Source organism: Macaca fascicularis, chromosome 14, assembly GCF_037993035.2.
Source record: "Macaca fascicularis isolate 582-1 chromosome 14, T2T-MFA8v1.1".
Lineage (NCBI taxonomy): Eukaryota > Metazoa > Chordata > Mammalia > Primates > Cercopithecidae > Macaca > Macaca fascicularis.
Genome location: NC_088388.1, coordinates 102,151,090 through 102,177,752, shown reverse-complemented (window position 1 = coordinate 102,177,752; position 26,663 = coordinate 102,151,090). Strand labels below are relative to the sequence as shown.

Here is a 26,663-nt window from a genome sequence, read left to right as displayed (position 1 = left end):
AAAGAAATACAGAATATAACTACTGACACTTAGAAATGAATGTTGATATCCCATTAATTTATATAAGGGAACCAACCACACAAAATAATCATTCAAGTAAGCTGTTAAAGATGGATGGTTCTCAAGGGTAAGATAAAGCTTTTATGAATAAGTTAATTATCTTAATGAAGATACCAAATGACAATTACCTGCTACCCTTGTGCCTAAAGCCTTTAATCAATCCATCTTGCTCTCAATCTCTGCCACTGTCTAGTTTACCATTATCTCTTAAGTGATATGGAACAGAATTGTACATTTTCCCAAAGAAAGTAAATGTCAGTTTCTATTACCAGAAATAAGACATAAGAAAAATTGTGAAGGATTCTTTCCGAAGAACAGTAGCTTGTGTGTGGTCAGCTGGTAAATTAGTTCAATAAGAAACATTTAGCTGCAGCACTCTAATATAAACATTTTGAAGGAAAAAACTGATCAAATTAATAATATTTATGAAAAGCAAGTAGTTTTGAACCCAATATTTTTATTGTGCACACTAAAGCCTTTCATATCTACACCATAATTACAATAAAATCATCAGAATAAAAATAATGGAAAAGGGAAATTGAGAAAATATGAAAATGATCACTAATAACCATAATCAATCATTAAAAATGGAAAATGTAAAAATATCTAGAACAAGAAAACTCACCTAGATAGATTGAAAATAGCTACCAATTTTCTGCCCAATACTTTAGCATCTTTAAAGCCTTCCGAATAGAGAATAACTTCTGCAATAAGCTCATTGTCCGGACGAGACATAGCTACAGGCCTGAAAAGCTGTTTAAGATTATCAGGCAGTTTTTGTCTTCCTCCATAACCTTTTCCAGCAGGATTCATAGTGATAAAAATTCCAGAATTCGAATTTACTTCTACCTGAAATATTAATTTAAATATTTAATATTAAATTAAATAAAATATTTAACATACAGGCATCATTTATATTTGAAACTATAAATATAAAATATACTGCCAACAGAAATTTTATTGACATATTACTACATACAAATCTTATACCTTAGCTAAAGGTAACCTCCAATGTACTCACCACCTCCTTACTCAATATATGATAAATTCCTTAGGACCCACGCTGCTTTGCGGAGCTTATTTATAATCAGTTTTTTGAGGCTGAATGTTTAAGAGATACTAATTTAATTATCTATTTATACATTAAATAAATGTTTACTAAAAGCCCTCTTAGTACTAAATACTTTGTTAAGTACACAGAGACAACTGAACTAAATAATGGTTTAAGCCACTCTGGAGCTCAGAGTCTATCTGGTATTACAAAGAGGCAATCATAACGTAATAAATATTATGGCAGGGAAGAACTGAATGTGATAATAGCACTTAGTAGGAGGATTTTCAGCAAAACCCTAAGAATAGAAGCTAAATTAGAATGTGTAAACAACGAATGGGCAATTAGTAAGTAGAAGCATCTAGAGTAGAAAAACCAAGAAATCTAGCTATAAAGGAAAGAAAAGAGAAAGAGGAAGTATGAATCAGGGAAGGTTTGTTTATGTTTTAGTTATTATTAAGATGAAAAAGATGTGATTATGTTTAAAACCTGATGAAGAACTGGTAAAGGAGGGAAGATTGAAGCGATAGCACAAGGGATAATAAGGTCCCAGGGAAGAGTATTCCAAAGCACAGGTGAAAAGATTAGTATTGGTTGGGAGAAAAGGTAACTCTTTCTAAGAGAAGAAAAAAAAGTGAATGTAGAAGAAACTAAATCTTCATGGCAGGTAATTCTCACTGAATAGGTTCTCCTTTTTTTCTTTGTGAAGAGTTTAAACATCACATAAATAACATGTTAATTTAGAACTGGTCTTACTTTCTTGAGCTACCTAGAAAAATTCGTACTGTGAAGATGTTATTTTATATAACATGATAATTTCTTAGCTCTTACAACTTTCTGTATTCAGCAATCCACATTATATAAAAAAGTGTACATTTTCTATACAAATGAATTTATATTCTAGTGACATTAATGTATATCTCCTATGGGGAGAAGTGAGGAACAGAATAGCTAAGTGTTTGTTGTTTTAACATTCATATAGAATAATGATGAAAAACATGTGCTTCATTCTGCTCCTATGCTTGAAAATTAAACAAAAAACTTGTGCTCAGAATTAGACAGACCTGGGTTCAGTTCCTAACTCCACTTCTTACTCTTACTTACAAAGTCTTAGTTTCTTCATCCACAAAGCAGGGAAAAAACTAATAGCACCTACTTCAAAGGGTTGTGGTAATTATTAAATGAGACAATACATTAAGGCACTGTGAGCAATGTCAGCACAGATAATAGCATAATATATAATACAACAATATAAATATTACTATAACTGAATTATCCAAAATGGAAAGTTTAAAAATGAATAATGGGCTGGGCACAGGGTCACGCCTGTAATTCCAGCATTTTGGGAGACCGAGGTGGGTGGATCACCTGAGGTCAGGAGTTCAATACCAGTCTAGCCAACATGATCAAACCCCATCTCTACTAAAAACACAAAAATTAACTGGGTGTGGTGGCAGGCACCTATAATCCCAGCTATTTAGGAGGCTGAGGCAGGAGAATTGCTTGAACCTGGGAGGCGGAGGTTGCAGTGAGTCAAGATCACACCATTGCACTCCAGCCTGGGCGACAAGAGCAAAACTCTGTCTCAAAAAAAAAAAAAAAAGAAAGAATAATGAAAGTAGGACCAAAAAAGGGTAAGAAACCTCAGAAACATTTTATAGCTAAAAAAGCTTATCACACAGGTTACAGATTAGAAACATGGATGTCAGGAGAAATAAAAAGAGAATATTGCTTGAGTATGAGTAATATCAAGTCTTACAAAATATTTTAATTCTTTAAATTCCCAACATATGCCATACCTCCTTGCCAAGCAGTTCACATACAGTTCTATGATTCTTCAAAGCATCTTGAATTGTCTGGATTTGCATAGAAACGGCTGACAGTACAGATTCTTCCAGCCTATTAAATTCATCAAAACAACCCCAGGCCCCGCACTTCACCAAACCAACAAATATTCGTCCCATTGACTTCACATCGATGCCCTTAAAAACAACAATAAAAATGATATTCATTAAAAAATAATTAAAATCTCCCTAACTACTTAATATTTAATGTCACTTATTGATAAGGTAACAATTTCACCCATCCATGCTTCTTTTGCTCATTTTAAAATAGGGATTAAGTAGCTACTCTTTCAAAACCCAGGTTGATTTCAAAGGATAAACAAAATAATGCATGTGAAAAGTGTTCTAAAAAGTTTACAGAACAAATACAAGATTTTGTGTTAGTTACTCTTTAAGTCAAAATACAAATTATATACAAAATGTTTTTAAAACTGCCATCTGAAATGAATAGATTTTTCCTTTTGTATTATTCTCTTTACTAAAACATCTGTCTACAATGTAATATAAATATTCATTCTGTATTTAAAATTATTTGTTTGCCATAGTTCTTAGAAAAGTTTTGGACTACACTATGTACAACCTCTGTCCATTTTACATTTCAGTTTAAACAAATTCTGTCTTCAAGTAATTTAAATGTACTGATTTTTAAGTAGAGTATTTCGTATACTAATAGAAACTAATCTAAATATGATTAACCCATTGTTACATGTTTTGATAATTATTTATTCTACCTCATCACAATTAAAGACTAAAACTTGTCTTCCAAGAAGTCCACCTAAAGCCTTTACTGACTCCGTTTTCCCAGTTCCAGCTGGTCCATAAGGATTTCCTCCAAGTCCCATCTTCATAGCTTGAGTGAGAGTTAAGTAGCACTTGTCTGTCAACGGAGTATAAACCAGTTTGGAAGCATTACCCTATATAAGAACAACAAAAAGTCAGAGTATTCATGTTCTATTCAACATTTACAAATATTTTTACAGCATGAGGTCCTAGTTAAAAAGATAAAAATACCACAAACAGGTTAAAGTTTTTAACACAGAAAAATATCCAAAATTTTTTCTAGTGAAAGAAGCTTTCTAAACACAAACTGAAATCAAACTTATTTTTCAAGAAAGTATTTCATACTATACTCAGTACATTGTTAGGTTTCAAAATTGTTTCTCAAGTTCTTGTTAGTGGCACAAAGATACACTTCTAAGGAAAACAAATCCAAAATTATTATACAGTAATCATCCCATTTCATATTTTAAAATTTATATAAACTATTTCCTTGACTCTTGTGATATCCACAAATCAGAACTATTTTAGAGATCACAAAGTGTAATTAATTTGAAAAATTCTTATGAAATTAATCATTTTAATTTATCAAATAATTCTCAAAGTTTCTACTAAACTGTAGGGAAAACAGACTACCATTCCAGCTACAATATACAGTGTGTTTTTCCTCGATTTAGGTAGATAGATTTGGGTCTCAAATACATTTCCCTTTTGAAAAAGTCAATTGGCAGCTCTCCTAACATAGGGTTATTAACAATATTGTAAATATATTTTGATGATCCATTCATTATGATAGAAAAAGGCAGAGGCAACAGCTGGAATTTTTGAGAACATGTTAACATTAACTAGGTTATTTGTCTGAAAATTTTTTCATCTTACAAACTAAAAAATATTTAGCAAACATTTTAGCATATTTAAAATTACACTAATTTTTGCCTTGTATAAGGAGACACAAACCAAATTGCTTCGACTGAGGTTGTCTATATTCAGTTCGCCTTGGATGAAGATATATTTCAAATTGTATATAAATGCAACTCCAAGTAAAGGTACATTTTTTGAGAATTCAGTACAATACTAGCAATATGTTAACTTTTTTGTATATAGAATGAAGTTTCACTTTTTTCTTATGTGACACCTTTCTAATTCTGATTAAACAAGACAATAATACTAAAAATATTATGGAAAAATTACTACTTAAATAAAAAAGTATTTCTACCAATAACAAATTTCCTTTAAAGTAAATAATTTCTAATTGGCAATATAAAACACTGCCACAACTCATACCTGATATTCATAAGTATACTGAAATTCAGAATCCACCATTTGAACACAACATGTATGATCACTTTTCATATAGAATCTAAGTTGTTTTTTCCAGGCCCAGTCCTCAGTTGTATGAACTTGAATTTGGTTTAACTGCTTTACCACATCAATATTATGGATAATGTCAAGAATTAAGGCTTTAAGTTTAAGCTCCAGGATGCCCGATTCTAGGCACAAATAAAAATATTGACAGTTGGAGAAAATGTTAGCCTGTTATTTCTATAATTTATGATTATGTGTACAGTTGAGTTCTCAATGAATTTAAATGGTAATTTCATGATGCATATGAATGGTATAGTAATACAAATCACATAAGCTAAAAAAGTCAAATCCACTAGTTAGTAAGAAATAAGAATTTTGAGTATAAAAATTAAGATATCAAAATTCCAAGAAAAAAGAGTTTCAGTTTATTCAAAGGAGTAAGCACATTTCACCCCGCTTCTCCCTCTGAATGCAGGCATAAAAACCTGTTGGACAACATACATTGAACTGCTATTTAGAACTCTGAAAAGAGTAGCAGGCAAATTGAGGAAGACCAGAATTAGAAGTGACACCAAACCAGTGGTGGATTTACCATTGTCTTTTTCCCCCCTTCTGGGAACCCTAGGACCATACCCAATGCAGCCAGAAACCCAAATTGGTGTAGAGAGAGCTCCAGAAGACCACCTCTAGCTCAAGCTTTAGAAGGAAAGGGGTCTTCTGCTAGCTATCCCACTGGCAGCTGGGACCCAGAAGTCCCTAAAACTCCAGAGGAGCTGTGATCCCAAGAGAGTAGACAAACCCAAATTGCACAAAAGTGTGCAAGAAAATAAAGTACATGAACCCCAGCTTTCTGGCCAGAGAAACAAACCAGAAGGCTGAGGGAACCATAAAACGCCAGGAAGATCAAGGAGAAGAAGGAGATTGAAAAAATAACCCCATAAACTTCTTTAGGAACTCCTGGACTCATTGCCAAGGGGTGGTGCATGAATAGATCTCATTCTAATCAGAAACCAAAGACTAGAATTGGCTACTAGAGAACACATGAGGGACAGACTGAAATAGCACTGCAAAGATTTGAAAACAGACTGACAACAGAACCATAACCCACAGAAAGCCGGCTACAACTTGCAGTCTGAACCCAACAGGATGAGTTGCTAAAACAAAAATATCAATATTCTCCAGAGGATTTAAACAAAACCCAAACCCTCATAACATAATATTCAAAATGTCCATGATATCATCCAAAATTATTCAACATGCAAAGAACCAAGAAAATCTCAATTCACATAAGAAAAGACAATAATAGGTACCCGTATCTAGATGACATACACGTTGAGGTTATCTGCAAAAGACTTTAAAGTACTATTATTGCCAGGCAAAGAGGCTCAAGCCTGTAATCCCAACACTCTGGGAGGCCGAGGCGAGAGGACTGCTTGAGCCCAGTAGTTTGAAACCAGCCCGGGCAACATGGCAAAACCATGTCTCTACAAAAAATAAAAAAGTCAGCCAGGCATGGTGGCACGTGTCTGTAATCCCAGCTACACAGGAGGCTGAGGTGGGAAAACTGCTTGAGCTCAGGAGGTCAAGGCTTCAGTGAGCCACAGTCTCACCACTGCACTCCAGCCTGGATAACAGAGCAAGAACCTGTCCCCGCCCTCCAAAAAAAAAAAAAATACTTTAAAGCCTTTTAAAGCCCCATTATAAAAGTGCTCTAAGAAGTAAAAGAAGTAAAAGGTGAAGACTTTTAAAACAAGTGGAAAGACAGAATATCTCAGCAAAGAAATAAAAAATATAAATAAATAGAAATTTTTAGGCTGAAAAATACTAAATTCTTAATTCTTTGAAAATCACTGAATGGACTCAATATTGAAATGGAAATAATAAAGGAAAGAGGCAGTGAACTTGAAGACAGAGCAGTAGAAATTGTGCAGGCTAATAAAGAGAAAAAATTAAAAAAAAAAAAAAAAAAAAAGGCAGCACCTCAGAGATCTAAGCCCATGTCAAAAAGTCTAACATTCATGTCATGAGAAACTCAGAAGTATAGGAGAAAGACTATAATACAGAAAGAGTATTTGAAGAAATAAGAGCTAAAAACTTCCCAGATTTTGGTGAAAAACAAACGTACAGATTGAAACTGAGACAACCCCAAATAGAATAAATGCAAAGATGTGTCTATATCACAATCAAACTACTAAAAACTAAAGAATATGATAAAGTCTTGAATGCTGCCAAAAAAAAGAGTAATGTATTACTTATAGAAGAATAACAACTCAAATGACTGTGGATTCCTCATCAGAAAACATATAGCTCAGATGGAAGTAGAACACTTCGAAAGCTGAGAGAAAAGAATTGTTAACCCAGGATAGCCACTGAAAAATTCTTCAGAAATAAAGGCAAAATAAGACATTCTTGGGTAAAGGAAATCTATGTGAATTCACAGGCAGCACACCTTTTCCAAAAGAAACACTAAAAGAAGTTCTTTAGACAGAAGGAAAATGACACTAGAAGGAAACCTGAAACATCAGGAATAAAGGAAGGGCAACAGAAATGGTAAACATCTAGGTATATATAAAAGATTGCTGTCCTCCTCTTAAGTTTTCTCAAATATCTTCGATGGTTAAAAGCAAAATTTATAACATAATTTCATGGAGTTTTCAGTGTATGCAGATGTAAAATAGTAAGACAACTACAATATTAAAAGGAGAGAATAAAAAAGCCTATAGGGTAGTAAGGTTTCTATATTCTATTTAAGTTAGTAAATTACTGATTCAAAGTACGTTATAAAAATTTAAGTATATATGTTGTAATTCCTCGAGTAATCACCAACACAGATATATAGTCGAAAACACAATAGGTAAATTAGGATAGAATACCAAAAAATAACCCAAAACCAGGCAGAAAAGGGAATGTTTTTTCCATACCAGTATTCCCTGGATCCTCAGAACTTGTATCAATGTTAGTGTATTGTTCTAACTTATTCACCAGTTGTGTTTCAATCTGATGAAGACTATGATCTTTAATGGCATTTTCTACATCTTCAGTGAATTTAATCTGCTCCGCCAAGCATAAAATCTATTGAATAAAGAAAAAACATATTTTTAAAAGGTGAATTTACTTAGAAATGTTTTATAAATTTAAAGAAAGACATCTTTTTTCAAATTGCCAATTGTATATTGGATATCTCCATCTTAATGCCATATTGGAAACTTAAATATTAATAGAGTAATACAGTAGTAGAAAAAGCATTGTATGATGCAGCCAAGCCTAGTTCACAGAACTCATTTCACACTATAGTCTACCACCAGCCTATTTTTTTCTGGTCCTATAACTCAGTATGTTTATTGCTACCTCAAAGCCTTTGTATTTTCTTCCCCTCTCTTCAGAAATGGCTGCTTTCAACCAGTAAACTACAAAGATATCAAAGTATGATGCATTCTAATTAGTAAAAGGGCAATCTTTAGCATTTCAAAATAATTTCTTAATACACTACCGAAGGCTACAATAGCAAAATTCCAATATTCTTCTAAATTAAGATCTGCCTTGGCCGAGCACATTGGCTCACGCCTCTAATCCCAGCACTTTGGAAGGCCGAGGTGGGCGGATCACTTGAGGCCAGGAGTTCGACACCAGCCTGGTTAACATGGAGAAACCCCGTCTCTACTAAAAAATACAAACATTACCCAGGTATAGTGGCGCATGCCTGTACTCCCAGCTACTTGGGAGGCTGAAGCACAAGAATTGCTTGAGCCTAAAAGGTGGAGGTTGCAGTGAGCCAAGATCGCACCACTGCACTCCATATCAGAGCAGGCTAAGCTGCTGTCTTACTCCAACTTAAAACATTCTATAAATATTACATTATGGTTTTATGGAAGAGAAAGCCAATTAGTAACTCATTTCTAAGCAAAGTCATCGCCCAAACAAACTTTGTGGTATGAAACTCATCAGCTTCTTTAATCAGGTATATGATGAGGCATTTATGGAGAACCAAATCTCCTTTTGAGAAAAAGACTTTGCTCTTTGATTTTTATATGAAAATGTTCCTTTGCCACCTCCAATACTACTGAATTTCTATATTATGAATGCATATCAATAAACTTAATTTTTTACAGTCGGCTACATAATTTCTGTGAATAGCTAACAAAAGTTATAGTTTACAGTCTTGGGTTATAAAATCACATTACTGTCAAGACAGCCGGATAGGAACTAACATTATTAATTACCTAAAATGTAATGACAACTAGGGGTGCTCTGCAAACATTATGAAACAACCTTCTAAATGACTTGATAATGTAGGTACTTGAAAGTCATGTAAGTAAAGTAAGTGTCAAAATGTTCTACTCAGGATAACTGGCAAAGATTAGTATTTAAACCCAAGTCAGATTCTTTCCACTTTACCACACTGCCTCCTTCCCAGACCAGAAAGTGCCCTCTCTACTATTATTTCAGGTCCATACAAAAAAAGTAACTGAATTATCTGTACCTAATAACCAATTATGCGACTCAATCCCCTTATGTAAAACTCTTGAGATCAATATTTCCTAGCATTAACTGCTAATAAACTAGAATTCTTTATTTTAGTAATGATTTACATTTTTAGTAGTTCACACTTTTACTTGACTGCTCAAGGGCCTGGAGGTAAGTTGCAGGCTGAAATCCAACAACTTTCTTTAGCCTATTATCTCCCACTATATCTCCTGACACAATTGTCATTTCCCTAACCCAAATATTATACAATATTGCTTTTGTAGACTTTTTTATACTGTGTCTTTTATTCTAAGTTGATTTATAAATCCTATCTGGAAGTTGACAGAGTACTAGGAAACATTTTTAGTGGTAATAAAGCAGTCTACTCTGGTTCTACAATGGCTTTGATTATTCAGTGATGATTACTTGTATTTTTCTCTAGGAACTTGAGCTTTTTTGAAACTTTTCAGTTTGCCTTAAAATTCTAAAAGATACAAATGGCATCTATGAGAAAATGGTTCAGAATGTAAACTGTTCCAAGCTTCCATATAGTAAGAAAATCAACGTAAAAACCTGTTCCAACAGCCACCACATTTTTTTTTATTTGAAAAGCAAATAACTTTGAGAGCTGCTGGGTAGATTTTTCTGAGACATCATGAAACATCCCAATGTCTACCATCCACAGTCCCTAAGAACTAAAGTTCCTGATGACCTACACCTGTAACATTAGTCTGGCCCAACTATTAAACAATGCAGGATGTTTAACACAAGTCTTAGTGCCACATTTTGATATAGACTGATACAAATTTTGTAAGCTAAATATCTAGTACCCAGTGTTCAGGGATGAACGCCTATTAACCCTGAGTTGCAGCAATCTCTGTAACTCATCATATGACCTCACTCTCACTGTCAATATTAGTTTAGTGTTATGACTGTTTCAGATGTACACTAATACCTGCTAAGTTCCTGCCAGCTCCAATGCTTAGATGATCCCATGGGAGGGGTGGACGGGTAGGGTACAGCAGTGTTATAGATCCTGTGCCTCTCCATCATGATAGACTAATCATTCGGAACCAGGAAGCTATTAGATGCCTGGTTCCCTTCTCCCCATCCTACTCACCACTGGCCTAGGTTGCTTGGATCTCAATTTATCCCCCACACTTTACAGCTGAAGGAACAGAGACTCAGAAGTTAAGCAATTTGTCCGTTAACTGTTAGATAAAGGGAGAAAACAGATGCGATTTATCTGAGCCTCCTGGCTCCTAGGTCAGGGATCTTTCCACATACCATGCCTATGTTCCTTCTACATATAAGCCCTCTTACCTGTGAAGGGAACAGAGATGGGTCAATCGCACCTTGAGAACTTCGCCCAGTAGTAACACATTCCTTCAACAACTGTTCCAAAGTTTTCTTCATTTCCAAGGCCAAATCATTCAACCATGTCTGAAAAAGAAATCGGAAAATAATATCAACAAGACATAAAATAAATATAGAATCTACTGACTAACTCTGTATTTTTATTTCAGGACAGGGTATTATACTTTCCTATTGATCATGACACTCCTAAAATGTGTTATAGGAATATAATTCTTTATTTTCTTAATAAACAGTTTAAATAATTTGAAGAAAACAATTTTTTTCACCTCTTAGGATAACAACGAGTGTGAAAACTCATCAACTTGTGGCTAAAACTACCATGACTATATCTATACAAGCCAATATAATATAAGCATTTAAAAATTGACCCATTCGCCTCATCATTATGACGAATCAAACCAGATAGTTTGGCCAATAAATCAGAGTCAAAATGGCTGGCTAAGTTCCCTGGCTCATGCTATCCTGGTGATCTTATATTCATAAAGTTGTAACCATAGGAAGGGATTGCTTCATCAGGATTAAATGTATTATTTGGGGGCTGAGATTGCTTCATCCAACAAAACTAATTTTGTTTCAAAGTGAAAACAATGTATTTTTCCACTCACTTGATTATATATAAAATAATAAAAAGTTAAACTGACAATGATCATTGATAGAAACAATGAATATGAATCACTTCTTAACCTTAAAAATATGTCATCTGTAATAAAAAGGCAAAAGCTGCAATCTTAGCCTTTCATCATTGTGTAAATTACTGAGTTCCAGTTTTTTTTTTTTTTAATCTGTAGAGCATTTTCCAGTACTGCAAATAGCATCAAAATTCACTGACGCTAAAGAGTGAGAATCCACCTCTCAGTGCATGGCAACAGAGACACCTTCTCTGCTAACAACCATAAAGCTTCCAGAGTTTCAGCTTTCCCTTTGCTGGTATACCTGCTCTAGCCCAGTTGCTAAAATTTAAGCTCTGTCTCTCTGTGTACATCCAACAAAACTACGAGAGGAAAAATAACAAAACCCTTAACCAAATATGATTAGCAAATCTCCCAGGTTTTCAATCCACTGATTTATGTACTCAATATCCAATAAAATGTTGAAGCCTAACCAGGAATAAACATTTTGCTAGGCTGTATGGACATACACATGACAAGGCATGGGCCCTGGCTTCCAGTTGGAAGACAATTTGAAACTGAAAAATTACAATTCCATGTGATGCAATCTATTGCTAGTTAGTTTTAGCTGTATGCCTATAATAGGTCTTTGATCAGTTTACTTCCAGTCCTGCAGGACCAGTTAATCGATAGTTGTTTGCTTACTTGTTCACCCAAATTATCTTATACAAATTCATATTTTAAAGAGTAAAGACATCTAAAATTTATTGAGTGCCATGTTCCAAGCACTAAATAGTGTACTTAAAGCCAATTATCTCATTTAATTTTTAATTGAAAATCTTTGTAACAGTTACAGGTTGAACATCCCTAATCTAAAAATCCAAAATTCAAAATCCTCCAAAATCTAAAACTTTTTGAGTTTGACATGATGCTCAAAGAAAACGCTTATTGGAGCATTTTGGATTTTCACATTAGGGATGCTGAACTGGCATAATGCAAATATTCCAAAATCCAACAAAATCTGAAATCTGAAATACTTCTGGTCCCAAATACTTTGGATAAGAGATACTCCAACTGTACTGAGATTACCATTTTACTGATTAGAAAACCAACACTCTAAGTCACATAGCTATTAAGTTATGGAGCTAAGATTAATATCTAAGTTTTTTTACTCCAAGGCCAAGGTTCAAGGCCAAGGTTCAAAATTACATGCTGCCTTCCAAAGACTAAAAAATCCATATTCTTTTTAATATCAAAACACTCTGAAACTAACAAATCATTTTTTAAGATATGAGCTGAGTTCCCTAAAATACCTAAATTAACCAACTTTACCCTCTAAATTGACTAAATTATTTTAGAAACGAAGTTCATATATAGTTAATTCTTTTTGTTTTCATATTTGAAAAAGAATTGCTTACCTCTACATTATTTGATAGAAGAACTTTATTTTTAAAAGGTACAACTTCTCCCTCTAAAGATTTCATTGCAGTTATATGTTTTGATTCCTCATCAAAGCAAACACTGTTAATACCTGAAATATAAAAGCAACAATTGAAATGCAAAAGGATTAAAGACATAATTATTAGATACAATATGTGCGTCAAATAGTGTTAATATATACCCTAAAACATATATAATAATTGAATTATAATGTATACCACATAATATATAGTGCTCCTAGTATTTAAATGTCCTATTGAGGGAAAAAAAATCACTTTCTGGATCAATATTCTTATCACTCATCTGAAATATTTCTTATCAATATCTAACTATACATGGCATGATTCGCTGGTCAAATTTGTGAATGTTTATTTAGATATTTCTATATATGTTTGTTTATTCATTCCTACCATTTTCCAGAAAAAAAAATTTAGGCAACCTACTCAACTAGTACGTACCAATCAGTAAGAACTGTCCTAACTCACATTCTTGGGGGAGTGAAAAATGTTACAACCTCTCTGGAAAATGATTTGGCAGTTTCTGAAAAAGTTAAACATATACTTACTATATGACGTAGCAGTTCCAAAACTAGGTGTTTATCCGATACAAATAAAAATGTATGTCTATAAAAAGACTTGTATGATTGTTTAACAGCTTTATTCATAATAGCCAAAAACTGGAAATAACCCAGATGCCCATGAACAGGTAAATGTGTTGACGGCAAATAAGACTTCCCCCTCCCCCAAATTTGCGTATCACTTTATAGTATATAAAAAACTTGAACATACTATGTAATTTCGATCTTCACAAAAAAACTATATTATTATTTGTAATATAAAGAAGAAAACTAAATTTCAGAGAGGTAATTTGATGACCAATTAATAAACAGTAGAGAGATTGGTTGAATGAAAGGCTTCTGATTGCAAGTGTTTGTTTTCTACTACCTCCCACTGCCCAAATCATATTTACAAATATAAGCATCCTAAAGCTTCAGATACACAGGAATTGATAAATATTTCTGTACAGGACCAGAGAGTAAATATTTTAAGTCTAATGAACCATATGGTCAGTGTCAACTACTCAACACTGCATTCATAGCATGAAAGCAGCTATAGACAGCAATACATAAATTACTGTGCAGGATTATGTTTCAACAAAACTTTATTAAAAAAACAACAAGTAGTGATCCAGATTTGGTCCATGGGTTATATTTTGCTGATCCTTGATTATTAGTTAAAATGATGAAAATTATTTTACTTCATAAATTTAATTTGAAAAATAGAGCTCTTTTCTATAGAGCTGTTTGCTCTATAGAAGCATTCATTTGCTTGCTCTTTCCAAGCAAATTAAGTATTTTAAGAAAATAATAGTCATTATTTTGGTAATAAGCCTATTCCATTTGCCACTAATAAGTATCCCATTAAAGTGACTCTACAACATCAAAGCATTTGACATTACACTTTTCCCCCATGTAATCTCACCTGTTCCCATAGCTTAACTATTATTTCTATATGGATGACGCCTACATTCTCACCTAGGTCTCTTCACTGACAATAACTGCCTATGGAGTATCTCCACCTGGATGTCATTCAGGAGACCTTAAACTCAATAAGGAAGGGGCATATTCTCCTTCACTCCAGGCCTTAGAACAGCCTATTCCCACTGCCTGCCTACCTTTTTCTAACTAAGGCCTATACATTCTTCAGTATCACCCTAGATGTCACTTATTCATGATGCCCTAAAACTGAGCTAAAGGCCCTCACAGATGGAGCTATAGCACCACATACTTATGTCACTCACCGGAATTGTCACACTGTATTATATTTGTCAACTTACAACCTTGTCTCCCCTATTAAACTGTACGTTCTTTGGGTATAGGAACTGTATTTGGATCTATGAACTGACTACTATATTCAGTAGTCTACTTAAGAGCATAACATTAGGCCTGGCAGACAGTTGAAACTCAATAAATATCTGTTAAATAAATGTTGACTCCTACCAGCAAAAAGTTTCTTAAGGTGAGACTGAATCACTGATGGGTTAGTAGACTGGCCCAGTATTTCTAATAAGTCATCATCACCAATAAAATAAAATCTTGGGAATGCTGAGCGTTTTTCCTAATAAAAATAGAAACAAAAAAATAGCTTTTGTTTTTCAAATAATTAAGATATCAAGTACTTTACAATTTATGATATATTTTTCTTAAAAAACATGCCTCCAAAAATTCATTTAATGATTTCTGACATCTTTGAAGCTGATCAAGTATTGTTAGTAGAGAATTTCTGATTCCAGCATGAGTAGTCAATGTTGTGACTCTATTGTCTTTCTTGATATCAGTCATTATTGATCTACAAAAGAAAAAAAAAGTATCTTCACATCTATTTTAACAATTTGGGGGGTAAAAAAAGGAGATTAAGACTTTTTTTTACCTGCTTAAAACAAACTAAAGGTAACACTATTATTACAGTAGTATACCTCTAGGAATGTTAAAAATTAATATCACACTACCATTTTTAACTTCCCATATTATAAATTATCTTATATATTTCATTTGCTAAGCTAATTTTAAGCCCTAACTAATAGAGAGCTTCTAGTGACGGCAAAAGACATCGAATAATTTCTAGAAATATTTAAATAAAATTGTGATAAATGTTAAAAAGGAAAAGTAAAGTATTGTTAAAATAAGGTAGAGAAAGTAAAAAGTTAAATAAATAAAGTAAAAAGTTAAAATACTTTTTAGGTATTTTAGCCACTAAAATGGCTAATAGGGCAACCCATAACCTAGGACTTCTTTAAGGAAGTAATTTAAATTGATATGTGGATGAAGAATACAAAGAAAAAGTGAGTGAGTAGAAGAAGTTTCTGGCAAAGATTCTGGGAAAAAGATAGGTATGTCCGAGAAACTAAAAGCCAGAGTCACTAAAGCAAAATGGAGAGCAGCACAAGAAAAGTATACAGAAATGAACAAGGAGCAGATCATGCTTTATCCCTAGCATGATGGGAAACTATTTTAAAGTTTTATTTACTTTAAAATAGTTAAAGTAAATAGTAAAGAAAGTGCTGAACCTGCATTTTTAAACAATTACTCCAGCTGTTGTGTGAAAAACTTATATAAGAGCAAGTCAGAAGGTTAATGTGCGTAATCCAAGTGAGAGACACAGAATATTAGAATAGAAGTACAGATATACTTCTGTACTGGTGTTTGGTTCCAGATACACTAAGTAGGTTAGAATCAACAAAATTTGGCAACTTAATGTATGTAAAAGTGGAGAAAGAGGGAGATATCAAAGTCATACATCATGTCTCTGCTTTCAACAATTAGGTTGGGCCATTTATTGAAATAGGAATCAAAAAGAAAAAAGATTTGTTGGAAAGGAACTGGTAAATTAAGCTCATGAATTCAGTTTTAGCCTACTGTTTGAGCATGTTTGCTAGATTTGGGGCTCAGAGGAGAAATATGGGCTGTACATGTAAGTTGAGGAGACCTAAGCACATAAAAGAGAACTGATGCTGGCAGTGGTTAAGATTACCTGAGAATACAGTGAGAACAAAATCAAAGGCTGAAGACTGGAGAATGACTATATCTAAAGGTTCGGAGACAGCTAAGGACTAGGAACTATGTGTAGAACTAGAGAGACAGCCAGAAAACCAAGAGAGGACAATATCACAAAAGCCAATGGAAGAGACTTTCTAAGAAAGAAGAAATGCTCAACTCTATTAAATCCTAATGAGAGATAAAGTAAAATAAAAAATGAAAAATGCCCTTTGAATTTAAAACAGGAAAGTAATTGGTAATTTTAGGAACTATGTATTATTAAGTAGAGTAGTAATAACAGAGACCACACCATAATGGTTCAAGAAGTAAATGCTTGAATGAGAGGATCCACTAGAGAAAGCTTCTCAAAAGGATCCTCTAGAGAAAGAGTTTGAATACACAGAGGATACCAATAATGTAAAAGTAATTTGCCTTTATTAAGCACTTCACGATATGAATAAATTAAAAAAAAACTACCATATGTGTTTATGTCTTACATCATTGTACTGACCTAAAATCTTCATCAACTCTGTTGAAGCGTGTCTGTTCTTTTGGCAATGCTCCACGACCGAAAATGGGTTCCAAATACACCCACTTTCTCTGAATATGATTTAAATTCTGCAGGTATTCATCTAACTCTGCAAGTTTTCTTTCCCAAATTGATACTTTATCTTCAAATCCTTTATAATAAGGAGAATCCTTCAAGGATTGAAGAAGGCATCTATTATCTCCAACCTGATTTACTATATCTTTCCAGTCTTTAATCAGCTTCATAGTTCGACTTTGGCTGTCTTCATAATCAATTAATGTAAACACTGCTCCAACTCCCCAAAGATCAAGTTCACGTAAAGCTTCTCTGATTGTAACTTCACCTTGTGCCCGACTATTTAAATCCTATTTAACACAAAATATCCATGTTTATTAGTTCAACATTAATTATCACATAAGTAAATAACAGAAAAGTATTTTATGAAAAATATATTTTATCTGGCTTTTCAGCATAAGGCAAAAAAAAAAAAAAAAAAAAGTTAAGTGGCTCTATTTTACATGCAACCATAAGAAAATTACTGGCTATTTTATCAAATCATGTAAGATAGTAAGTATCCTGGTTCACATGGTCAAAATACATACAAAGTTCTGCCTTATGCTTTTTACTTCTCTAAAAGAAAAGTAAAAAATTAAAGCATCCATCACAAAAGACAAAACTAGTTTGGCTTATTTAAAGTCTTACAGACTAAAAGGCCCATATTTGGAACAAAAGAAATTCAGGAATTATACTGTAATCTTATTGCAGATTCTGATACATCTAAAATGATTAACAATCAACTAGAGTTATCTTCTGCAAGAGTCATGCTTCATAACTTCTCAAGATTATTTAAAAATATTCCAGGGTTATTAACAAACACAAAGGTTTATTTTTTGGATAGGAAATAAAACAATTTGACATCAAGAGTCCTTACATTTTTGAATGGCCAGAACGAAACACTAAAAGTCTGTCACTTGTAATAGAATTGTGGCAACTTTTACTTTTACCTGAGACCTTTTCTAAATCTGATTAGCAAACTGATTCTTGGTTTAGCTCTCTAGATTTGTGTATCCTCTAGCTTCTATGTGTAACATATCACATAATTTTTTAATTTCTTTTACGTAAAATGATTTGTGTTTACTTTTTGATTAAAGCTGATTCCCTTAAAGGACTAGCTTTTTTGTATTTAAGCAAAATATGAAGCAATATTGTATATTTAAAAAGGCCAGACTTATGGGATATTTATAAAAGTGAGTCATACTTTAAGGTCCGCAGCTTTGGCTACAATTGTATCAGCTACTCTGAGCAAATCACCAAACAGTAGTTTCTCTAGACTAGTCCCCCTAGGAAGTCCAAGGAGACGAAAAAGGTCAAGCCAGTGATCTGGAGAAAGATGCTCCCCTCTCACATATTTCAAGATAGGAATTACGATCTGTTAAAAAAAAAAAAAAAGAAAAAAGAAAAAAGAAAAAGTCATACGTATACACATATACATATATTAGCAAAATGCAAATTAGTATTTACTTTTATGCTTACTAGTTACCAAAATTTTAATTACTCCATCTTCTTGTTTAATAATCTTAAAATCATATTCTTAAACAGAATTGTATAAAGCTTTTGATTAAATGTTGCTATGGATACACACAAATTACCCTTTGTAGTTTAATATATTTTAAAACATGACATAGACTATCTCTATTTTTTAATTATTATAGGATAGGACCCATGATGGACTGGAATGTATAAACACTCTGTTTTTTAACTTTAACATAAATTTCTTATAACTTCTTTCTCATTGGTAGTAGAAATATCAATAATTTCTTTCTTTTTTTTTCTTTTTGAGATGGAGTCTTGGTCTGTCGCCCAGGCTGGAGTGTAGTGGTGCCATCTCGGCTCACTGCAAGCTCCGCCTCCCGGGTTCATGCCATTCTCCTGCCTCAGCCTCCCAAGTAGCTCGGACTACAGGTGCCCACCACCACACCTGGCTAATTGTTTGTATTTTTAGTAGAGACGGGGTTTCACCATTCACAGGATGGTCTTGATCTCCTGACCTCAGGATCCGCCCTCCTCAGCCACCCAAAGTGCTGGGATTACAGGCATGAGCCACCGCACCCACCCGAAATATCAATAATTTTTGTGGTTTACTCTGTATTTCCTATTTTCTTCATGAAATGGAATAATTTAATTGAAAAACATATAAACTAAAATTATATAGTTCAGTCACTACATAAGAAAAAGACAAAAGCTCCAAACATTGTTTTTAACTAGCAAAATAAGTAAAAAATCTTACTTTATATTTGTCAACCTCTGATTGTAATTTCACCGTCATCACTGAATGTTCTTCAACCTTCCTTAACCTGTCATGCCAGTTCATCAAAAATTCCTCAAACAAGTATGTCTTAGTCCTATAAAATACCAAAAACACATTGCAAAGTTTACTTCCAAAAATAAAACAACCAAATTATTAGTCTAAATATTGTTTTTGAATCAAACCGAAAAGTGATCCAGTCTTCATTGGCCATTTCCTGAAATCCTTGTTGAAACTCTTCATAAAAGGCCCAAATTTGTGCACAGCTCTCAATATCTTTAGAGATGCTACTTGCCAGGGAGAAATTAGGCTCTTCTAGTCTAAAATGATGGCAATCATCACTATAGAAACAAATATTGGAATATTAAATTTTAAAAACAGAAATATTGATACTGTTAAGTATTATTAAGTTATTAATTCCAATCCTTGTATGTGTGTACATACCCACATGTGTATGTTTAATAGACATACAATAAGAAACTACAATAAAGCACATGAAGAAACTACCTATCTGAGAATTATACCTTACCTACTCACATATGAACTCTATAAATTCATTAATATACATTTTATCCAAAGAAGTCAAAATTGAGTTGGTAATATAGAGAGATTTATATGTACATAATACATATTTTATATATGTAAATATTCAAGATTGTATAAATCTACAGATTAATTTGGGAAAAGAATACTCTTCTCAGTTTAAAGGGCAAGCTTCTAGAGTATAAGATATCCTTCATCTAGTCAGTATAATGCCATTTAGTAATTATGGTAACAAAACTGACTCACTTCACTCACTTATGAAAGCATCTACTTAAATAGAACCTAAAGCAGTGCTCAAATTTAATACTTTATATTATTATAAGCCAACAACTCATTTTTTTCTTTGAAGACTTTTATTATTACTTATTATGCTAGATTTATTTTTCTCTCAGAGGCACTAAAAGTAATTTTTCTGAAAATTACATATATTTCATTTTTAAATAGAATAAGTTCAAAGAAAGTGACAATTCCAACCCCCTGATATAACTTCTAGGTAAATTTATCTTCTAGGCCTTTCTTGAAATTTGCTTTCTCTTAACATCCTTATGTAACACAACTATGACTCCTAAGACAACAGTACATGAATGCTTATTATTTATATTTTAAAAACTGATGAAGTTTATGAGGAAAGGTATTAAGATAACAGACACAAGAAAATTACTAGCTTGATACATAAATTGTTTTTCCAAAATGAGCAGTATCAATTTTAAAGAAAAAACATACACCAGCTTTTTTCTTGTGACTTCAAGCTCGTCAAACTCAATTTTTTTCTCTTTTATTAACTTTGCACTTTTATCAAGAGTATTATGTTGGCCAGTTTCAATAACATCATCACCAGGCTTTAGCTGGTCCCAACGAGCTTTAAATTTTTCCAGTTCTTGATAATAGATCTGAAGACATGATTTCACATTTCCTTTCATCACTTCAATCTATAAGCCAATAAAGTTTAAATAATTTAATTCAGAGTAAAATCTCATTTTGGGTTCACATTATTTTCTATTTAAAAGTGAAAAAGTATCAATGACCAATGTCAACTTTTCAAAGGATGGTATTTTAATTATTAATTCCAAGTTCAATAAAATAATTCAAAGATATAAATTAGACCATAAATTTATAATAACAAGAGATAACATTCAAATAACATCATTTCAAAATCATTCATGTGATTAACCACACCTAGTACAACTAACGACAAAGGTAAGATAATTTACAGATGTTTGTTTAATGACTGCTGATTGTTCTACCCGAATATATAGCTGCTAAATTAAGGAAGGCATTGCCCAGTCTCCCATGCAGCTAAGGACTGGGCCCTAAGGCTAACTTCTGGTCAATCAAATATGAGTGCAGTAGATATGTGCAACTTGCAGGTTGTGTCCTTAAAAGACAGATGGTGCCCTTTTCTCTTTCCCTCTCTCCTGACCCTAGTAGGTATCAACTGAATGTGGTAATAACCCATCCTGGACAATACGCTGGAGATAATAGACAAATAAAATTGACAAAACCTGGGACTCGGACAAAGTTACAGAGCGGAGGCACCATAGCAGCTTATAATGTGAGAGAGAAACATAAGCTAGAATTTTTGGGGTCTCCATTAGAGTAGTTAAACCGATATCCTAATAAATTTAGTAATTAAAGAAAACATGAGTTTCAGAAATAAACTTAAGTCATACATAGTAGGTAAGCAATAAATTCATCCATAAGACTACAAATAATGCTACATTTCAAAGACACTGGTTTCTTCTTGGTATGATAGGAAGTAAAGAAAAATCATGTGAAACAATCATCATTTATATAAAGTATTTTACTTTAAAAGTAGTCAGGGAGGTCAATTTCAACAGCCACATTAAATTATTATAAAGCTGGGCTATAAAGGAATAAAAGATAAGCAAGAAATCTTAAGTGAGAAAAAAGTTCCCATTTTAATAAATAACTAAAAGTTCTAACCTGGTCTTTAATCATAAGTTGGTGACTTTCCATCATTAACTCAAATTTATCCCACTTAGCTTTCAAATTACTAATTGTTTCTAAACCTCCACCAGCCACAGTTCGTAGAAGTCTGTTTTTGTCTTCTGCTTCTTGAAATAAGGGCAAAATCTAAAGGTTAAAAAAAAAAGTGAATAACAACCTATTTTATCAAATCTCTTAAGATTTCATTTATTTTAATTTTTGTTTCATGACTTTATTTTTCAAATTAAGATTTTTGCATTTAAACAATTTGTTAAATTCCTATATATTCTGATTTGGTGGAAAATTCCTGGATATAAACTCTGATGGTTATTTTTTACTATATACAAATTCTACCAAGGCACTCTAACCTCAGAGGTTAAAAAAGATAAAGTAGTAATATGAGACTAAATGAAATCCATAAAGATAATACTATAGTTTATCAAAGTAAAGTTCTTATTATAAATGTTCCATTCACAAGAAAATGCAAAAGAGGTTTCTAAAGGAGCTAAAATTAGTGATTATCTAAAAGCATAAGTTAACTAAATTATCCTACTTAATAGAGAAAGAAAGTCATGCAAAAAGGTACTTAAGAAACAGACAACTAAGGAAGTGAAATTAAGCTCCTACGTTCAGGGTTTTTAACTGAAGTGTCCTAAGTTGTATATAGCTAACAGTTTGTTAAACAATTTGGGTGTAGGTCAATGGGTGCTAAACTGCTGGAACTGACTCTAAGGCTTTTAAAACTCTGTAAAACAACAGTATCCGATAATTAATATCTGTATTTTTACTATTCAATAAAGCAATAAAATCCATTTAAACATTTTTAAATATCACTATGCATACATAATAAAACAGACAACAAAGGAAATTCAAAGATAACTCAATTGGGCAGGCCTGGCGGCTCACACCTGTAATCCTAGCACTTTGGGAGGCCGAGGTGAGGGGATTAAGATTAACCTAGTCAACATGGTGAGAACGCATCTCTAAAGAAATATATTTAAAAATTAACTGGGCATGGTGGTGCACATCTGTACTCCTAGCTACTGAGGAATCTGAAGAGGGAAGACTGCTTGAACCCAGGAGTTTGAGGCTGCAGTGAACTATGATTGGACCACCTCAGGATTTTAAGTTTCTACACGTGAACGGAACTCCAGTTAGCCTGTAAAACATATCACAATAGTTTCCTAGTCTACCTACCTCCAGTCCTACCCCTCAAATGCACATACCAACAAACAGATATACCAAAAGAGAATTACATAATACCTTGCTATATAAAACCTAGCAACAGCTCCCCAATGACCACAGAATATGAGATTCTAAGGTCCTTGATATGGCTCACATGAATATTCTGCCTAGTTCTTTTATTAGCTCATGCCACTTCCCACCTCTTATAGGTACTTTTATTATCTTTTATTATTTCATGCCACGTACTACCTCTTATAATACCTAATTGCTTGCTGTTCCCGGCAAACAACATCAATTTCTCCTCTTAGCTTTTGTGACACTACAATCTCTTGTCTTTCCTCCCACTCCATTCATCTCCTTTGCTCCTCCTCTTATGCCTGAAGTCTAAATTTTGCAAAGTTCAAGCCTGGTCTTACACACTGTGTTTGTTATCTACCAGTTGGTCTAAGCCAATCCCCAGGCTTAAATCTCATGTATCTAAAAAACACTTCAAAATTTGTATTTGTAGTCCTTACTTTTACTCTAAATTCCACATTCCTCATTCAATTTCTACCAGACAACTTAATCTCTACCACTTCCAAACTCCAGTTGCTCCTCTAGTCATCCTTATTTCAGGAAATGGCACCAATACGTTCCCGGCTGCTCAAGCCAAAACCCTAGGAGATATTTTGATTTGTCTTTCTCTAACCACACCCACCCCCACACATCATCAATCTCTCCAATTCTATCTCCACTACTACTACATGATACAAGTTTCCATCATTTCTTGTCTATCATATTGTAATATCCTACTAACTGGCCTGGCCACCGCTATTGTCTCCCTCCAATTCATTTTCCACAGAACAGCTAAAGCCATCACTTCAAAATGTCAGAGACATTCTGTCACTCCCCCACTTAAAGCCGTCTAAAGACTTTCTTATTACACTCAGAATAAAATACAAACTTCTTATGATTGTCTAAAAGTATCTTCGTAATCTGGACTTGCCTCTTTCCAATTGCACCTCATACGATTCATTCTCTTCCTTGAATACTATGCTCTCTTAATAATTAACTCTCTTGATGTTTACATGTCTCTGTTCCTTAAGCATACCAAGCTCCTTCTCTACCTTAAGATCTTTGTGCATGCTATTCATCCTTTTTTGGAATGATCTGTCCCCAAATCTCAGAATGCTTGGCTCTTTCTTATCTGTCAGGTCTCAGCTCAAATGTCATCTCTCTGAGAAGATATCCCATGATCACCAACCCTAAGTAATATGCCCTAGTTGAGCATACTCATCCTCACTTCTCTCCTCTCTCTCTCTCAAAATCCTCTCTTTTGCTTTCTCTCTCACACACACACACAAACACACACATACACATACACATACACATATGATCCATGAGAATAAAATATTTTCACAGCTGCATCCCCAACTCCTAGTACACCTAGTATGGTGATCCATACATAACAGTCAAATGCCTCTGCTAACTGCCACAGCTCATAACCATTCCTATTTTAGCTAATTCCTTCTACAAGACAGATACATTATTTTATTCACCTGTAAATCCTCTTTAATACCCTTAAGTCTATCACACAAAAGTCTGTAATTCTTTCCATTGGGGTGGTATTTTATTCACCTTGAAACTCTCTTTATAATTTTAAGTCTATCACATGGTGGGGGCAAATAAGTTTGTATACTAATTTGAATTATTTCTCCTTCTTGCTCCAAATACAACCAAAATCATCTATAATGTTATAAAACTTTGGCTTGTCTATTCTGGGCTCTAGCCTTCTGGATAGTTTTCTATGAATCTTTACCATTCTCCTTTGTATTTAATTATGAGCTCTTCCATTATATATGCATGTGTGTATGTGTACTCCTAGTTTAGCTCTTAACTTCATACTTTTGCAACCTACAGTTATAACTCTAAAGGTAATAGTGTGAATTAAGTTTACTCTTACTCTAACATGCCACGTCATAAAACAGACTGCAAATATATCTAAAAATAATACAAAGTATTACTGTTACTGTTTCATTACACCAATAGTGCATCAAAGTCTACTTATTTATTTACTTACATATTTATTTTGAGACCGAGTCTTGCTCTGTCACCCAGGCTGGAGGGCAGTGGCGCGGTCTCAGCTCACTGCAACCTCTGCCTCCCTGGTTCAAGAGATTCTCCTGTCTCAGCCTCCTGAGTAGCTGGGATTACAGGCACCCACCACCACACCCAGCAAATTTTTGTATTTTTAATAGATACGGGATTTGACCATGTTCGTCAGGCTGGTCTTGAACTCCTGACCCCGTGATCTGCCTTCCTCGGCCTCCCAAAGTGCTGGGATTACAGGCGTGAGCTACCAAGCCCAGCCAAGAGTCTAATCGTGAGCTAACCAGTTGAGCCAGATTATTGTGGACCTCCTTATAATGTTGAGATTATATACTTGTAAATAATAACATATAATTACCTAATTTAAACATATTCCATGCAGTAAAAAGTAATAATAAGGCCAGGTGTGGTGGCTCACACCTGTAATCCCAGCACTTTGGGAGGCCGAGGCAGTTGTATCACGAGGTCTCAGGAGTTCGAGACCAGCCTGGCCAACATAGTGAAACCCCGCCTCTACTAAAAATACAAAAATTAGCCGGGCATGTTGGCATGTACCTGTAGTCCCAGCTACTTGGGAGGCTGAGGCAAGAGAATCGCTTGAACCCAGGAGGTAGAGGTTACAGTGAGCCGAGATCGCGCCACTGCCCTCCAGCCTGGGTGACAGAGCAAGACTGCATCTCAAAATAAATATTTAAGTAAATAAATAAATAGACTTTTGATGCACTATTGGTGTAATGAAGCAGTAACCGTAACACTTAGTATTATTTTTAGATATATTTGCAGTCTGTTTTATGATGTGGCATGTTAGAGTAAGACTAAACTTAAATAATTCACACTATTACCTTTAGAGTTATAACTGTAGGTTGCAACTCAAAAATAAAGAAAGTAATAATAATAATATTATTATTTTGTGATTCTCACCTCTGGCTTCCGTTCTTGTAACTTACTATATCGTAGATTTGCATCACCAATTTCTTCCACAGACTGGGGCATAATTGTTAAGATTTCCATAGCCTCAGTAACAAATGTATCAATTTCATGTAAATGAGCTGAGTGGTAACATTGAAATACAAGAAATGTAATTATTACCATCCAAAATACTAAATTACATAATTTCTAAATCAAGGGTGGTAGAAGTAATCAGTATATGGAATACAATAAGTTCTAAATTATCATTTGCTTTCATAAAACAAAATTTCAAGACGTGGAATAAGCAAAGAAATTTCTTCCCATGAAAGTTTAGTTGCTTTGCGTTGTATTTAAAAATGTTAAGAAAAGCTTAAAATGCACTCATGTTTAGTAAATTTTACTGAACATTTTTCATCTTTTATATAACATACTAAAACATCTCAGTTTAAAGGAAAAAGAAGAAACTGTGGTATTTTGAAAAATACTTTGTCATTTGAGGAGATAAGCAGAAATACATTACACCAGAATTACCTACCTTTCTCAATTACATAATGCAACAATCTGATACTAGCTCAGACTGCAAATAATAAAGATGTCTTCATTTTAGACTTCTTGAAGATTGAATATGGACTTTTCCCGCTTTTTAAAAATTAGTTCAGTTTTAGTTTTTAATGATCATTGAAATTCACATTTTGA

General features: G+C 33.6%; 1 protein-coding gene across 5 annotated transcripts in view; it reads right to left on the bottom strand.

Annotated features, from left to right (window-relative positions):
• Nucleotides 1–26,663, bottom strand: part of DYNC2H1 (dynein cytoplasmic 2 heavy chain 1) — a 355,588-nt gene that overhangs the window by 295,930 nt on the left and 32,995 nt on the right. For all 5 annotated transcript variants that reach the window (XM_005579474.5, XM_005579475.5, XM_005579476.5 and 2 more), the window contains exons 20-35: nucleotides 25,980–26,107; nucleotides 21,783–21,932; nucleotides 20,562–20,767; nucleotides 19,481–19,636; nucleotides 19,278–19,392; nucleotides 18,249–18,419; nucleotides 16,973–17,355; nucleotides 15,142–15,274; nucleotides 14,926–15,043; nucleotides 12,905–13,017; nucleotides 10,825–10,944; nucleotides 7,959–8,109; nucleotides 5,017–5,222; nucleotides 3,687–3,869; nucleotides 2,911–3,093; nucleotides 686–909 (exon numbers count right to left, since the gene is read on the bottom strand). In XM_005579474.5, the coding sequence (XP_005579531.3) occupies nucleotides 686–909; nucleotides 2,911–3,093; nucleotides 3,687–3,869; nucleotides 5,017–5,222; nucleotides 7,959–8,109; nucleotides 10,825–10,944; nucleotides 12,905–13,017; nucleotides 14,926–15,043; nucleotides 15,142–15,274; nucleotides 16,973–17,355; nucleotides 18,249–18,419; nucleotides 19,278–19,392; nucleotides 19,481–19,636; nucleotides 20,562–20,767; nucleotides 21,783–21,932; nucleotides 25,980–26,107 (2,740 nt within the window). The remainder of the gene's footprint in view (nucleotides 1–685; nucleotides 910–2,910; nucleotides 3,094–3,686; nucleotides 3,870–5,016; nucleotides 5,223–7,958; nucleotides 8,110–10,824; nucleotides 10,945–12,904; nucleotides 13,018–14,925; nucleotides 15,044–15,141; nucleotides 15,275–16,972; nucleotides 17,356–18,248; nucleotides 18,420–19,277; nucleotides 19,393–19,480; nucleotides 19,637–20,561; nucleotides 20,768–21,782; nucleotides 21,933–25,979; nucleotides 26,108–26,663) is intronic.